The sequence below is a fragment of the Ischnura elegans genome, chromosome 6 (assembly GCF_921293095.1).
Source record: "Ischnura elegans chromosome 6, ioIscEleg1.1, whole genome shotgun sequence".
Classification (NCBI taxonomy): Eukaryota; Metazoa; Arthropoda; class Insecta; order Odonata; family Coenagrionidae; genus Ischnura; species Ischnura elegans.
The window spans coordinates 92853346-92869384 of NC_060251.1; the positions used below are offsets into that span (position 1 = coordinate 92853346).

The 16039-nt window shown below is 36.5% G+C and overlaps 1 protein-coding gene across 2 annotated transcripts in view; it reads right to left on the reverse strand.

Annotated features, from left to right (window-relative positions):
- Window positions 1-928: 928 nt before the first annotated feature.
- The window catches only part of LOC124161191, an 80607-nt gene continuing 65496 nt past the window's right edge, over window positions 929-16039 (reverse strand). Inside the window, exons 18-28 of one of the 2 annotated variants that reach the window (XM_046537430.1) lie at window positions 13914-13974; window positions 11608-11731; window positions 10016-10174; window positions 9730-9881; window positions 9036-9337; window positions 7833-7878; window positions 7586-7721; window positions 6032-6187; window positions 3698-3849; window positions 2902-3234; window positions 929-1382 (exon numbers count right to left, since the gene is read on the reverse strand). In XM_046537430.1, coding sequence (XP_046393386.1) covers window positions 2922-3234; window positions 3698-3849; window positions 6032-6187; window positions 7586-7721; window positions 7833-7878; window positions 9036-9337; window positions 9730-9881; window positions 10016-10174; window positions 11608-11731; window positions 13914-13974 — 1601 coding nt within the window. In that variant the 3' untranslated portion in view covers window positions 929-1382; window positions 2902-2921. Of the gene's footprint in view, window positions 1383-2711; window positions 3235-3697; window positions 3850-6031; window positions 6188-7585; window positions 7722-7832; window positions 7879-9035; window positions 9338-9729; window positions 9882-10015; window positions 10175-11607; window positions 11732-13913; window positions 13975-16039 lie in introns of those variants that run through there. The other variant, XM_046537429.1, reaches the window with a different exon arrangement.

Here is a 16039-nt window from a genome sequence, read left to right on the forward strand (position 1 = left end):
AATTGATATTACACCTTTATTGGATTGAAATATTAGCAATTTGCACGTAATTTAAAAAAGAATAAGACCAAACGCGACGTATTTCTGACATCATTTAAGCATTTTACGCAAGGAAATAAAATGTCAAAATACGACGGAGACTTACAATTAGCATTCTGGCGAAACTCGATATCTTTGCAGCTGATCTACTCGGAAGTTAATGCGGTATTTTTTTCCAGAAACATATGTCAAGTTACAATTTATTAGGTAGTTATGCTATAAATCTCTTTTGTCACAACGGGATGAAGGGATATTTTCTCAGGATATTTGGTTCCTCCCTGCTAGCAATTCAAATTCATCTGCTATCGTGAGAACTTCCAAAGATGGACTGAAAATAATTGAAGAAAATCCGACGAATCTCATTTCATTTTTCCTTTGCTCAATTGTTTGTTCCTTGAAGGTGGGGATGGCGGCCAAAAATTACCAGGTGTTGACCAAAACAATGATCGGAAAATAATTATTTTTCTATTTAACTTAAGTAATCTACCTGAAAAAATTTAGAAGAGAAAATCTTAACAAAACTAGGAAGACATTAGCTCATTTTAGCAGATAATGCACATTTACAAGTCACAGTTGCATCCAAACCTTCGGTGCAACACAACGGCATGTGTCAAAATTTGTTTACAAAAAGGTGAATGGGTTTATCACTCTTCGTATTCCCATCTGATAATATGTATTTAATCATATTTACCACAATTCTCTTCTTTTAATTTCACTGAAACTATAAAATTTCCATGCTATATGCTGTCAAAAAGTAATGCCATCACCGTGACCATTAGAATATCATAAATTAATAATAATGATTTTAATACAAAATTATCAACATCAAACAAAACTCACCAGATGAGAACTTTAAAAAATATCTGCATAGCAAATCAAACTCTGAACATGTTAGAAAATTGATTTATTTTATGATAGTGTCTAATAGACTATCTATCTTTTATCCTTGAATCTTCACAGTTGCACTGTCAACTTTACCTGTAAAGTTATCATTCGGCAGGTACAAATGTATAATAGTTAATCCAGTTAGACAAGGGACTATTAAGTACAACAACAGAAATAGAGATGTAAACACTGTGAGGCAAAGAAAAGTCTTTTACATTTAGGTTTCTTTTCCATAAATGGAGATTCATGGCATCAAGTTCACAATTTTGTGAGAGAAGTCGATCAAGGCTCCAAAAATGGATAGAGCAAGCCACTCTGGCACAACCCCAGACATCGATGAAGTATTAGAAATGCATACCTCTCTAATACACAGACGACAGCAGATTTATCAGTCTACTTTCTTCCTGATACTGTTCTCATCATTTCAGTTAGGCGAGGCAAAAAAATATCACACTGTCCTGGGGTGAAATAAAAAAATTATATCAGTATGAGTTTATGATGATTACTGGGTTTTAGTCCAGCCACAGAGTGGTGAAATAGCTCTGGTTCACATATGAGGTAAATGTTGAAATTTTGATTCTTTGTACTGTCAACTCTAGATTATCCAGTATTATGGTAGAGAGGTATGAGGCCCTAATAATCAAACAAACACTCAATAGTGGAGAACATAATAAATGTTGATGTAATATAGACAATTTACTCAACAAAGTGGAAAATATTTCACATGACAGCAGATAAAACATTAACCAAAAGGCAGAAATGGAATAAAATAAATTACGTATATATTTTCATCAATGATACATTATTTCTAATATTCAACTAGCAGCCATCCTGAGTCAAGCAAATGGCTGTCTATTGAAAGTAATGACGTCAAGCACTGAGTTTTGTACTTGTCAATTAAGTGTAAAAAGAAGGAACATATTGAGCAATAGACATAGTTAATTTTAAATAGTAAGTGAGTTACTTTAATGTTGTCATCAACCCAAAATTATAGCCATTGCATATTTAGAATACTATTACTTTTGAGTGGGAACATTGGCTGAAGAAAATAAGCAGATAAAACTGATGAAAATGATGGATATTGAAATGAGAAAGCTTCCCCTGCAGGAATTTTACGGTTTTCTCATTTCAATAATGATTTTCAGAGTTTCCACCGAGTGAAGCCTGATATTATTCTATGTTAAAATGAAGGAATTAAACTGAACGTATAATTATCAAACATACGGGACTTGAATTAACCTGAAAATGGCAATTATAGTGCATAGGCTATGTGCACAAAAAAGTACAAAATGTACAGAATAAAGTTGTTATATGAAATGGTGAACATCAGAAACATAAGCAGCTGAGTTTTCATTCATTTCCCTTATGACCAGCCAAATACCTCCTCTAAACTGTGATGACATTGTCAGATTAACAAAAAACGTGGCATATTCGTATACATTTTTGAGTAGAATTAAGTTACCTAAGTTTTTCTATGCATTTTATTTAGATACCTTGATGTTTTATATAGTCTCATCATTGGTGCCTTTGGAATATTTTTTTGAAAATTTAACATAAAAAACCCCAGGTTGGGCAGAATCACAGTACACAAAAAAAAGATAAAAAACAAGTACTAAATTTTCGGTGGCGTATTACCACCTTCCTCAGAGTTAGGTAGGAGACTGTAGGTAAAGGATGAAAGATAGCTGAGGGAAGTGGAAATAGTGGGGAGGTAGGGTCCAAAGGGGGGGGAAAGAGTGTGCTGAGGCAATTAAGGGATTATCGGTTGATATTTAAGCTGGGAGGAAGAACATTTATACGTATGGAGAAGAAAGTAGCCAGGACAATCTGCAAACCCAATGAGGAGTCCGGAGCTGGATAATCCAGAGTTGACTGTATATCAGTCTCCTAATTCAGGAATTTTGAAAGAGGAGTACCCACTTTAAAGCTGAAGCACACAACATTCATAAACAACCAGTCAACTACGCATGCACTCACAGAAAAACATCCATCGTGGACTACTCGCTGTAATAGATCAATCCATCAGATCCATGGAAGAAATTCAACTTGGTGGGACAAATATTGAAGTCCTCGTCAATATCACTGTTCAAATTGCTACTGTAGTCCTTTTCATAATTCCACTCAGGCAGGAAGGAACTTCTCTCTTCTTCTCTATTTATTTCCATGATCCTGTCCAGCAGAGAAATGGTCAAAAATTTCTCCAAGTCATCGAGCACAGTGGTCATAAATTCTCTTTTTATTGATTGGAAGGCAAAATCTGCCACCTTCGGTGTGACGATGGATTCACCGTCCATCTCTAAGTCTATTCCCCTGCAAAGAAAAAGAATATTCATTAGGAGCTATCATGATCTTCCCAACTACACTGGCTCCACCAAAAAAATGGCATGATGATCCCCAAGAGAGGCAAAGTGTATCTGGTTATTTAGAGGAGGAATTCCAGATTGGGACTGCTCACTCAGACCTGAAATCCCATAAAATCAAATGAATTCAGTGGATGGGAAGGAAAGATAAGTAATAGTTTAAAAGTGATGAATTCGTTCAAAAAGACAAATTTATAAAATATGATAGTTGCTGCATACGATTGTGACTTGAAAGATAAATTATCTGGTCCTCTTATGGCAGTTTTGCTAACCAAAACACACTTTTATTCCAATTAAATTTCCCCATTGAAAATATATGGAGGTCCGCCATGTTTATAGAGGGCTTTAGCCTGACTTCAATGCATTCATGCTCCTTATGCATTTATACAATGCCTAACTTTCGATGTACTTACTTTATACATTGAAGTACAGGATTTTCCAACCGGAAATGCTTTTCGTCCACCTTTATGCGGACTTTGTAGGAGTAGACCATCTCTCGCACATAACCAGTTATTTTTCCATTCACAGTGGCTACCCCTGTATTCACCATGATGTCATAATTGAGCTGAAAGAATTGACATAAATTACAAATTAAGTACTATCATTCATGTTAACTTAGTCATATTCTGCACTTCAACCAGGTCATTGGCTACTAGAATAATTAAATCCCCTTTCATCTGACATCACTTCTAGCAATAATTTCTCTCATTCCTTCATTAACTCCATTAAATATATACAGTGGGGCAGATGGAGAAATTTGACTTTTTTGGGAAACGTTGCCCACTGAAGAAACAGCAGTGGAACTGGCTCAAAATAAGGCCCAAACAGTTTGACAACTCTTGGTTAACCCTCACTCAATAGCTGCTCATAGGGAGGGAGGAAGTAAATACAAAAAAGCAGTATTTTACTTTCAATCCCGCTAGATTATGACAAAGTAAGGGAATTAGGCATAAAATTCCATCATTTTATCATGTCTGTGATGGTTTGGTCCCTAAATAACTAGGTACACATTTAGAGTATGAGGATGGGGGGCAATAGGCAACCTAGATCCAGAGTAAAATGGGGAAACAGACAGTGAGTTATACTCACACCTTCTGTCTGCTCGCAGCATAAAGAGCACAATTTATGCTCAATGTTCTATTTGTTATTCATCGAGGAATTGACTGATGAACAGAGAATAAACAATTTCAAAGGGAACAACAGCTAAGTTAACATTAAATAGTTGTCTAAGCCTGCACACAGCAGTCAGAACTTGCATCTGCTCCATGTTCCTTAAGCGTAACCCCCAGATGTGGAATATATTTGGGTGCGGCACTGATATCCAGCACTGCTAATACCTTGCAATGCCTTGTCATGGGATCCTTCTCCGTGGGAAGTTGCAGAGGTAATGTGAAATGCTGCTACCATTTCAGGCCAATAAGAAGGCCTTGAGGGTGTCACGGGGCAACAAGGGCACTGAGCAAGGCACGGGGGCAGAGAGAATCAAGGAGCCTTGCAATGGGTTTCCAATGGAAAACATGTCGTGAGCATTTAAAAAATTAATTTAACTTAAAAAATTTTAATAAAAGCATTAAAACAGAACGTCTGACTTGCTCCCTCATTGTGCCTTCCCCGGATGCAGCCTCTTTTTATTTGAGCTGAGCACTTACAGTCAGCACTTTTCCACAAATTTAATGAGTACTGAACAATGCATTCTAACCATTAGGTCATTCTCAAGTACATTCACAAGTACACTGCAGAGCACTTGAGAATGACCCACCAATTGAAATGCATTACGTGGTACACAATAAATAAACTTGTGGAAAAATTACATCAATTTTTCGTTGACTCGGGAAAACCCTCCATTATATCTCACCCTGTCTCTGTCAGGCCCATAGCTAGGAATTAAGGCTAGAGGGTTTTTCAGGAGCAACTAATACTGTGGGGTATAGAATAAGGGAGGTGTGGTTGCCCTCCACCAGAAATTTTTTATGATAAATGGTTTAAAATGGTGAGTTTTATGGCTTTCTGAGGGATATTTTATTAATCCTTACACAATTCTATTACATAGTAATATTTATCCTATTGATTAAAATGGATTCAATTTTAAAATTTCTCTGAGTATATCTCCCAAAACCCCCCCTCGCTGCACCACTGGTCTCAGTTACTTTTATTCAGAATAAAAGTGGTGTAAAAACAATTGAATTCAGCACATGGCCCACAGTTGCAGATGCAACAAAATTTACAAAATCCTAGCGCTAAAGTAACCAGACAAAATTGGGAATGACTGCAAAATAAAGCTTTTATAAAACATCAACACATTCTTTCCATAAAAGGTCATTGAGGGAGGATAAAGGGTTGACCAAGGGATCTAATAGTTTTTGGGCCTCATTTAAGAGTAAGTTTTACTTTTTTTTTCAATAGGTCAGGTATCCATCCACCAAAAAAATCAATTTTCAATCTGCCCTAAGGTATGAACTGCATCATGAACGTACTTCAGACAAAGTAATATCAATAATATACCTCCAAAAATATATCCCACTCCATTAAATACTTTGAGAAATACTTATTAAGGAAAAATGGAACTTCTATTACATCAGATGATGGAAATATGGAAGTCTGTTGAGAAGTTCCATGCATATGCAGGATGTGAATCATATTAATTCTCATTAACATTATTAGCTGCATTTCAATAAATCATCACTATGACTAAAAATATTTCACCCAGTTCCCTTCATTTGTACAGATTAAATAATTTTAATTCATACCTGAATTAGATCTTTGAAGTCCAGGTATGACAAAAGAACTATCTCATTGGATTCCTCATCAAAATATATCTTACTAGGTCTCGTGGACTTGAATAAATATGTCAGCGTTCCATTTCTAAGGAAAAATTTTGAGGGAGTTTTCACCTCAAGAGAATCCTGCGAAAAATGCAATATTCAGATGAAAATTCCATTAGTAAATTTTAACAACACAGCTTAAGTCAAATGATCAATTTGCAGGTCAAATATGAAACTATCAAAGGTATCTAATCTTTGTTGTAATGATGCACCCATGAAATTAATTGACAACAGTAATTATACTGGAAAATTGCAGATGACAACAGACATTCAAGAAGACATTATACATATGTAGTTTGTCATGCTACAGGATGAGCGGGTTTGCTATCCTAGGCTATCTATGAGCACTTGCTCTGTGGAGGTATCAAGAATTTCTAGCAACAATGAGCTCACAGGGATTTCCCTAATTATGATAAAATAATTATACATAATTTTTTTCTAATTTTTTCCTAATTTTTCAGAAGAGCAGTTTTAAGATTAAAAAAAATTAACCAGTGATTACCAGTAGGTTAGGTTACTATTCCAATATCATTGTGATATAAAAATGTGGTAAAATTGTTACATAACCTTTTAGTAATTACTGGTTAAAGTTTACCCGGACTAGCTGACAACTATAACAGAGTCACCCGCAATGTACAAATAGTGCATTTCCACAAATTTCCACAGGAAGGAATGATGCCTCGGCAGCTTAAATAACTAAAGCACTCGACTGGAAATCAGGGGATCTGGGTTCAAATCCCGGTCAAGGCCAATGATTTTCTCTCAGTGGAATTTTTACACTTCTGGTTAAATTTTTAAAATATCTTAAAACTGCTCAACTGAAAAATTAGGAAAAAGGACATACCCAGTGAGAAATGGGTGGTGGAATCCACGTGGAACCCACGTGGAGAATTAACGTGGATACCACGTGTTTTTGGTCGTGGAATCAACGTGGAACCCACGTGGAAATTTGGTGGAAAAATTAAAACAGCAGTTGGTGCTGTCCTAAAACCATTAAAACCTCAACCACTCTAGTATATCTAAACCTTCTATATATGTGTCTACGATTTTTCATGTGCTCTCATGGCTGCCTTTCCACGAATTATATAAAAATAGAATGTGCGATACATTTTCACATAACTAGCGTGGTTTCAGGATGATAAATGACGCAATGTCACCAGAGAGTTAAGTTCCACAAATTAGAAATTCTGTTTAACATTTTATGCTAATCACCACAAATCCACTTGAAATCAACGTGGATTCCACGTGGGTCCAACCACTCAATATCCACCACCACCAAATATCCACCACTCAACGTGGATTCCACGTGGATTCCACCACCCATTTCTCACTGGGTAGTGCCCATTACCTCCGAGATACAGAATTGTATTATTACAATAAGTATTTATGAAGCCATCAATTTGTTTTATTAAGAAAAATAAAGTATATATGCCGGAGAAAAACAGTCACATATAGTTAGCGACTTTTTTACCCACTCACCTCAATCATAACTTCATCACTAATGTCTGGAATACTGACCCTATCCAAACCATTTTTGAACATATAAGTTAGAGAGGAAAATTGAAGGTCAACCTTCAATGAATTCAATGAAGTGACTAACAGCTTGCTGAAGACCCTAGAATAAAAAAATAGAATACCCTTAATTAGCTTAAATATGTGGACAATACTGCCTTATTCTTCAATTTCAAAATTTAATGGATAAAAGGCAGAAAAGATAAACACTCACGCCCACTCAGCCTCAGTTCCAATGAATGGAGGGTATTCATTTAGGTCTGCATTGATTGCAGATATCATATGAAATAGAAATTGAAAAAGATATCTTATTTCCTGCAAATTCAAGAACTCTCACATAATTTACAACTTTCAAACTAAAATAAGCAGGTCATTTTGTAATATAGTACACCATTCCCGAATACACCTCCGAAACGGGGTGAAAGTCTATTAAAAACACATTAATTAGCAACCAATACATCACCAACAGAGCAGGGGGGTGGGTCCAAAACCAGGGGGAAATTATTTGAAAAACAGGGTTCTGAGCAAAGGGTTTTAAATTAATTTGAACACTTTTCATAATCGTAAAAACTTCATTTGTCAAAGAAATCTTTTATAAATTCACGATTTTTCGATATTTTGTTGTCTTTAATGAAGGAAAATAATTGTGTTTTTATATTTTGGGGGAGGGGGGGGGATCCGGACCCCCTGGATCTCCCCTCTAACTACGTCACAGGCCCTCTGTATCTACAACTGATATTCCATTATAATTCAAATTCGGTGCTACAATCACCATTAGTGGCCATGCATTCTGCTTGGCTGAAAGACTGAGTTAGTGATGGTTAGAGCAGTGGAAAAAATAACCTGCAGAGTGATAGAAAAATGAATCATGAGGAATAATAATTTTTCCGCTAGTTCAAAATTGTATCCCAGTAAAAGCTATATCTAATTTGTGGTTACTGTGGATTTCAACAAAGTCAGATAACTAGCAGTGATTTGGGTGACCTCATTCTAATACATAAGTGCTTAGCAACCATACATCAAGTGAAGCTTCCATCTTTCAAGTTTTACCAATTAAAGCCCAATTTAATAAATAGAAACAGAACTTATTTTCTGGACGACTCTTGTATCAATGGCAAAGAAGCTGCACAAAGAGATTTCATGGATAAATGCAACAAGGTGTATTGAGAAATAAACTGGGAACAGCAATAGTATCAATAAGGTCAAGTAGTTCAAAGTCAGTCACTGCCACACAGCCAGGATGTCAACAAAATCCCCACCATGCCCCTCAAATCGTGCATTGTTCCGAGTGCTCGGCCACAATGTTCATTTTTTCTGCACCTCAGAATTTTATTCCACACCATAACCTAATTTCCCTGATTGGTGTGACCCCTGATATGCGGACAATGATCATTAAAATTCACTTGGGAAGTCTCACCAAAGATATCTGGTTCCTCCTCCAGCAGACACTCTATGGCCATCCTATTCCTTTTCTTGTGCCTCTCCTCATCGGGATCGTGAAGCACCACCACACTAAACAGATGCTTGTCAGAAACGTAGTCTGGCAACAATAGCACCTCAACCTCATTGTTCTTGACTGCATATTCGAATGCATCTATCATTGCCACCAAGTATTCTTTGTAGAAGGGAATGAAAGCTTTCTTCATGATTTCCAAAGTTATTGCCGGCTTCAGGTTGTTGAAATCCGCTGGAAGACCAGTGATGGATGCTACCGTTTGACTTTCCAGAAAAAATATGAAAATTAATTTTAAAAAGTGAGGAAAATTCAATGAAGAAGCAGTTAAAAAAATAGGGATGCTTGCCAATCAAGAACACTTTCTATATTACATTCAATTTCGACACACAGAATATCATTTCTATAGTTTTTTCCGTTTTTTTCTGTAGCATTTTCAGTTCATTTCTATACAGGGTAGTTTTAATAGGTATAGAAAATCAATAAAGCATTAAAAATTATTTTAAAATAAAAAATACAAATGATTGGGTGCATATTTATTTTAATGTAAGACGTTCCATGCAGATCGTGAGTTATGAGTGCTAGTTTAGAATGAAAACAAGAGCTTGAATTAATTTAGCATTTTGGATAGGTGTTAGGCATAAAGTATAATACTCACTTCATACAGTACAGGTCATAATCCAGTATCTCCAAATGGTTAGTCAAGATGAAAAATTGAATAGCAACATAATTCCTCAATCCTTCAGCAGATATCTCAATTGACCCATTAATACGTTCATCGGGGATTTGGAGAGTGAAATTCTGTACTACCTGCAAATAATCAAAGAATAATATCTTACTATGACTGAGGATGTACGAATAGTGCTGTTTATATCCCATTCACTATGCCTCAAATCAAAAGGATATCACGAGGACAAGTGCTTGATTTCATTTTCTCAGGTTACCTCTAATTTGGAGATATCTTCTGACAGCATTATTACATAGGAAGAGTTCTCCCCATAAGCAGTGTCTCTCACACGGAGGCTTGGTGTATAATCCTTGGTATTCAATGTGAACCAACCACCTCTCACCTCCAAAATAGCTTCCTGTTCTCCTCCCAATAGCTGTGAGATAGAACAGAGTGGAGTCATGTGCCTGAGTTTCATAAATTAATTGGTAACTCAATCATAGATGTATAAAACTTCCACCAAGTTAAGCCTGAAAGGATTTCATACCCTCAATCATAGTCATTCAATATTTATTATTTGATACTGTAACACTCTTATCCATCACTCCTATTTTTAAGCTGAACATTATGACAGTTTTCAATCTATATATTTTCTATTGATTACTGCACGTAAAAGAAAATTTAGAAATGTATGAAACTAAGGCTGATATCCGCAACTGAAATACTAAAAATAAAGACACTGAAGAGATGACTAGCCACAGACTGGCATAAGCCCAAAGGGCACTAACTCTTGGCACTAAATTTTTTAATATGCCGCCAAAATCTACCCAATGCGTAAACTTTAACAAGAATTGACATGAGAAAAAATTACCCTGGACCGAGAATTGAACCACAGATCTAGTACCATGAGCCTCAGTACAATTGCCAAAGGAATTCAGGAACCTGGATAGTGTAGTGGTATGCACAGTGACCTGGAAAGCCAAAGATCCGTGATTCGATTCCCGGTCCAGGGAAATTTTTCCTCACGGCAATTCATGTATTTTTCACAGCTGTGCACATGGCAGGATTTGAAATATTACACATACTGCCATGTGCAGCTTTTGCACAGGTTAGAGGCTCTCTACCACTTGTGGCTTCATTGAAGTCCCTTCTCCTTTGCATTGCCATCCTTGATGGACCACGAAGGCCTAACATCTAGTACCATGAGCCTCGGTACAATTGCCAACAATAATTTCAATTAGAAGAATGCAGACTGAAAATCACATGGTGATAGCCACAGAATTTGATGGTAAATAATAAAATTTGCTCACCACCTATACTGGAAAGGTGTTTGAGGTGAATAAAGCAAATAGAAATATAAAATTGAGAAATACACCCGACTTGCACTTGGAGCCCTGAAAAGAAGCAACTCTCATATATCACTTCCCTTACAACAAAATCATTCGTGTGAAGGATAGTATTTTCTTTGAAAATTTCTTGAACGTAAGCAAACAAAAAGGAATAAAGTATTGAGAATTCTATGCGATACAATGCTTTCAAAACTTTAATTTCCCGAAAACAACAATTAAAATGGTTCCAAATGGATTAGGTCTATTTCCAATGGCAAATTACCTGAATCATTCTGTTTCAAAGAATGTATGACCCTCCTCATTTGGAAATGACAAAATTTTGGCCATTTCAGTTTTGATTTGATTTCACTGTATTTTTATTCCACTAACATACGTTGAATAATTTTCAGCACCCTTTTTGGATCTAGATAAGGCCTTCAGGGCCTTCCCGGAGAGCCTATGGCACCAGTATATATGTATGTGGCCAGGTATATGACTGACACTTACGACCACAACGTGAAGATATGTATCCACTACCCACCTCAGGATAAAAGGAAATCCTCTTTGCTGGTGGGTGACCATATGATGACACCCTCTCCTTGGATAGTTTCCAATAGTAATTTATATACTGGTGTGAGTTTTCCCGAAGCTTAGTACCCAGGTTTCTGAAAAACAAAAGAAGTGAATGATCACACATTTCAATAAACCATTAACACATTCAGAGCTGCTTCAGTCATAGTGACCGAAACATGTACTTTGTCTCCATGCTGCTTCGGTCATTATGACTGAAGAATGAGCCTTTCTTCTAGCCGCTCATAACACGCCATCGGTTACAGCTACTTAGACAACGCGTATATGACGTGACCAACGTGGCGTGCGTAGCTGAATGCATACGGAAACTCAAATGGAAAGGATACAAGTATTAAAATGAAAGGAAAAAGAAAAATACGTTGGCACAATGGGCAAACTCGTCTAAAAGTCCACGGCAGGGAACGTGTTAATGTGGCTTCTTGGGTTTCCCAATAGGGAATGATGACTTCCAATTTTTTCTGTCACACCACATCCAGTATTTCCATTGATAACAGTTTCACCAGTGATCCTCATATGGTCTTCAAATCGAAGGGGCTTCTCCAGGTGGATCACTGATGAAACTGTTGTCAATGGCAATACTGGATGCAGTGTAACAGCAAAAAAATAGAAAATAACCGTTGATGGATATAGTACCCTATACGTGATACATTGGCATTGAAATAGCGTACAGTAACCATTTTAGCTGTGGGAGTGTATGATTTTAGCTGCCAGCCTGTGTGGAAGAGAACCAAGAAATATTCTTTCCTCTAGCCTGGTCGAGTGTCACGCAAGCAATGAACCCTAATGATCCACGGAAACCCTTCTTTATTTCTTACCAACGGACAGTGACATAGCCAGGAATTTTGTTCGGGGGGGGTCCAAAATCAGGGGTGAAAATTTTTGAAAAGCAGGGTACTTGGTAGAGGGTTTGAAACTAATTTTAATACTTTTCATAATCGAAAAAACTTCATTTGTTAAAAAATATTTTTTAAATTCATGATTTTTCAATATTCTGTTATATTTTTATGGAGAAAAATAATAGTGTTTTAATATTTCGGGGGGGGGGGGTCCTGATCCCCCGGAATTTACGTCTGAAAGAGTGTTCTAAAAGTTGCTTACAAAATAACGTTCTAGATTATGCCTTGAACACGTTATTACCAAACACTATCAATGCATATTGCTCTATTTTTAAGTATTGTAAACACTATGATAGACAAATTCACTATTCCTAAGCATACTCTAAAGATATACATTTTCCTACAGTTTGCTACGGGTCTCATCATACGAGAAAAAAAATAGTCGTTGCTACCGTTTCCCTTAGTAAATATTTAAATAATGCTTAATATATTCCAGGTATTTGTAAGTAATTAACCCATATATAAATTATCTTTATATTCATCGAAAGTTCAAATTTCTTAATAGTTATCATAAATATATTTTTGATCATGAAAAAAATCATCCTAGGCATTAATTACATACAATTTGTTTACTATTTCTTACCATTTTAAGGCACATTTAGTACATCTTTTATCTTTGCTTCTTAATCGAGAGGTCAAATAACTCTTTCCCCTTTATCATTTCTTTTTTTCTGCTAGAATCAGTCGTAACAGGTGCCTGGTGATATCATGAATGTAACACACAATATTGACATTGGCGATTATGTTTACGTATTTTTCACAAGACCTTGGGTGGTAAAAAATAGTGGAGTGTTATGCTCGAAATGCTCCGAAAATTTTATTTGTACTATATGTGCTGAATAAGTTTACCAGAAGACTCAAATGTTCCTCTCTCTTCCTCGTTCGATGGGTTATTCGCCGGAAAAAAATCCTTCAATTCTTCTCCGCTTTCTACGATGGTGGTAATTTCTGGCTATGGGAGGGGGTTCACAGGGGCTTCTGACCTCTGAAATCATGCTATGGGCTCTTGGCGAGGGTTAAAGTAGTCAAGTCACATCATTTGTTCAACACGATCAAGTCAAATCGATCCCCAGTGGACAAGGAACGCGTAAGCATTACGCAAAGGTCGACTTTGGGGAATAACGGATACGGCTGCGCCGGGTGGGTGGACCAACTTTTGACAGTGACTGTACATATTTCCAATAATGCACTGCATGATATCTTTGGATGATGGACTTTGGATGAGCTGTATGAAATTAAAATTTTGAATTCCATACATAATTACTTGACATGTCTTAAATCTTTCTTACTGTTACATATAATTATTTTTGAGTTATTTGGAAACAATTTAATTATTATTATTACTGGGACATTGACTCACCTCCTCAATGCTTCAGTCTTCATCATAGGTAGAATGGTTTTGAAATCAACAGTTTTCACAGCTGAAAAGAGGAAGAACGAGGAAAAGGTTTTCATTGCATTAGTTACTTCATCATCATCTAGATGTACATCTAAATATGTACTACCCTGCAAGCGCCGTAAAAAAAAATGGAATGCTCTAAAGAAACTATGCCTAGAATTTGTTAACGTAATTTATTGTTCCTGGAAAAATGAATACCCATACATATCTGTTCACCAAAATATCTCTCTTAATTGATATTTTCTGTAGGATAAAGAAATGAAATGGGTTCCATAATGATGTTCTCCGTGTTGCTCCTAAAGATACATATTCTCAATTGCTCAAGCAATCTAAGCCTAGTGCACAGCCTCCGAGTCTCTATCAGCTCCCAGCCTGATTTGTTTAAAACCTGTGTGACGCTTTCTGTATGTCCATAGCAGTTTTTGACAAATCATGTAGCTTTCCTTGGCGTTTTATTAAGGTGCCATGCCATTCTTTTTACCTAACCTTTACCTATCCTGTGTCTGCAGTCCACATTTCTAAGATAAAACTTTTTTTAGATGCTCTCTGCAGTCCATATACATTAGGGTGGGCCGAAAAAAGGTTCTTTTTCCTGATCAAATTTGCCCTCTGCGGGAAAGTTGCGAAATGATATAAGGATCTCGCACACAAATTTTTTTTCAAATCGAATAATATTAACCACTGCCGCCCGAGCTCTAAAGTTTAAAATTTTGCGAAAAATCAGGCTGATTTCAGAATCAAACGGCTATGAAGACGAATTTTATGAAAATATGGGATAATGGATAATATTAAAGAGTGGATACATGTTTATAGTTTATGTAAATGAAATTTGAAGTTTTTTTGACAAAATCTATGGTTACAAAAATGTCTATGAAGTAACAACAAAAATAGAGTATAGACCACCCGCACGACACAACTCATTTTTGCCTACATTTCTAAAACTCCATTTTGGGGGCTAAATTGCAGGTAAAATAATATTTATTTCGATTGAATTTCATTTTTTATCAAATAAGTCATCCTATGGTCGTAAATAATCCCACAAAAAGTAATAATAAGGTAAATTATTTGAAATTTACATCAATCATAATGACGAATAACGTACCTGTGGAGCTATTTTCAACAAGAAATTCAGCCAAGGCTGAGAAAAAAACAGAACCTGAACACCAAGCATTTCACTAAGTAGCTCTCTGCTAGTTTCGTAAAGAAACTACCCAGAACTCACCACGAGGAAGAGGCTACCATCGAGTTCCAACCGTGTCCCCCCCAGCCAACCTTCCGAAGGACACGATTGTGAAAGCACATCAATTACTCTGAGAAAATTATTCTATTCTATTATTATTATTATTATTATTATCTGTCTCTTATGTACGATAATGCCCATCCATGCCTGCGTTCTATACTGCACACGGATTTTGATGCTAACATTATCATTTGTACCATCCTTTCAACTGCTTATGTTTGGCAGGGAAAAGGTACTTCTAATATGGATCTTTCCATAACAGGGTCTTCCAAGTTTTTGTTTGTCATCCCAGCTACTATTGGTGGTTTATTTACCTCAATTGGTTCACAGTCAACCAAGTCAATATAATTTTGAGCATCAAAGTTTAGAAAGATTTTGTGCTTTCCCGGCGAATGGACTGAGTGAAGAGTTCTCAGGATCGCCACCGGGTCAGGAACTCCATATCTGCCGACGTTTCGATGACCGAGTCGGACATCGAAACGTCGGCAGATACGGAGTTCCTGACCCGGTGGCGATCCCGAGAACTCTTCACTCCATCGAAGGTTAGCTTTGGAAAATTCGAATTTCCTCAATTCCTCCTGCTGAGTTTCTCTCGATTTCAATGTATTTGTGATGGCAATTGCATGAATTTGTCTGCGTTCATCGGCTAACATTGCAAGCGGAATATTCTCTGGCTGAGCAAAATTACCATTCCCTGAATTATAGAGTAGCGGCGTAATTTGATGTCTCTTCAAGAATCATGTTCATAATATGCTTCGGGACTTCTGTTCAATAATGTTTCGATTTTATTGAAAACCGCATTGGAGCGTAAACTTCGATAACAAATTTTTCCAGGGTCATCAGTTCT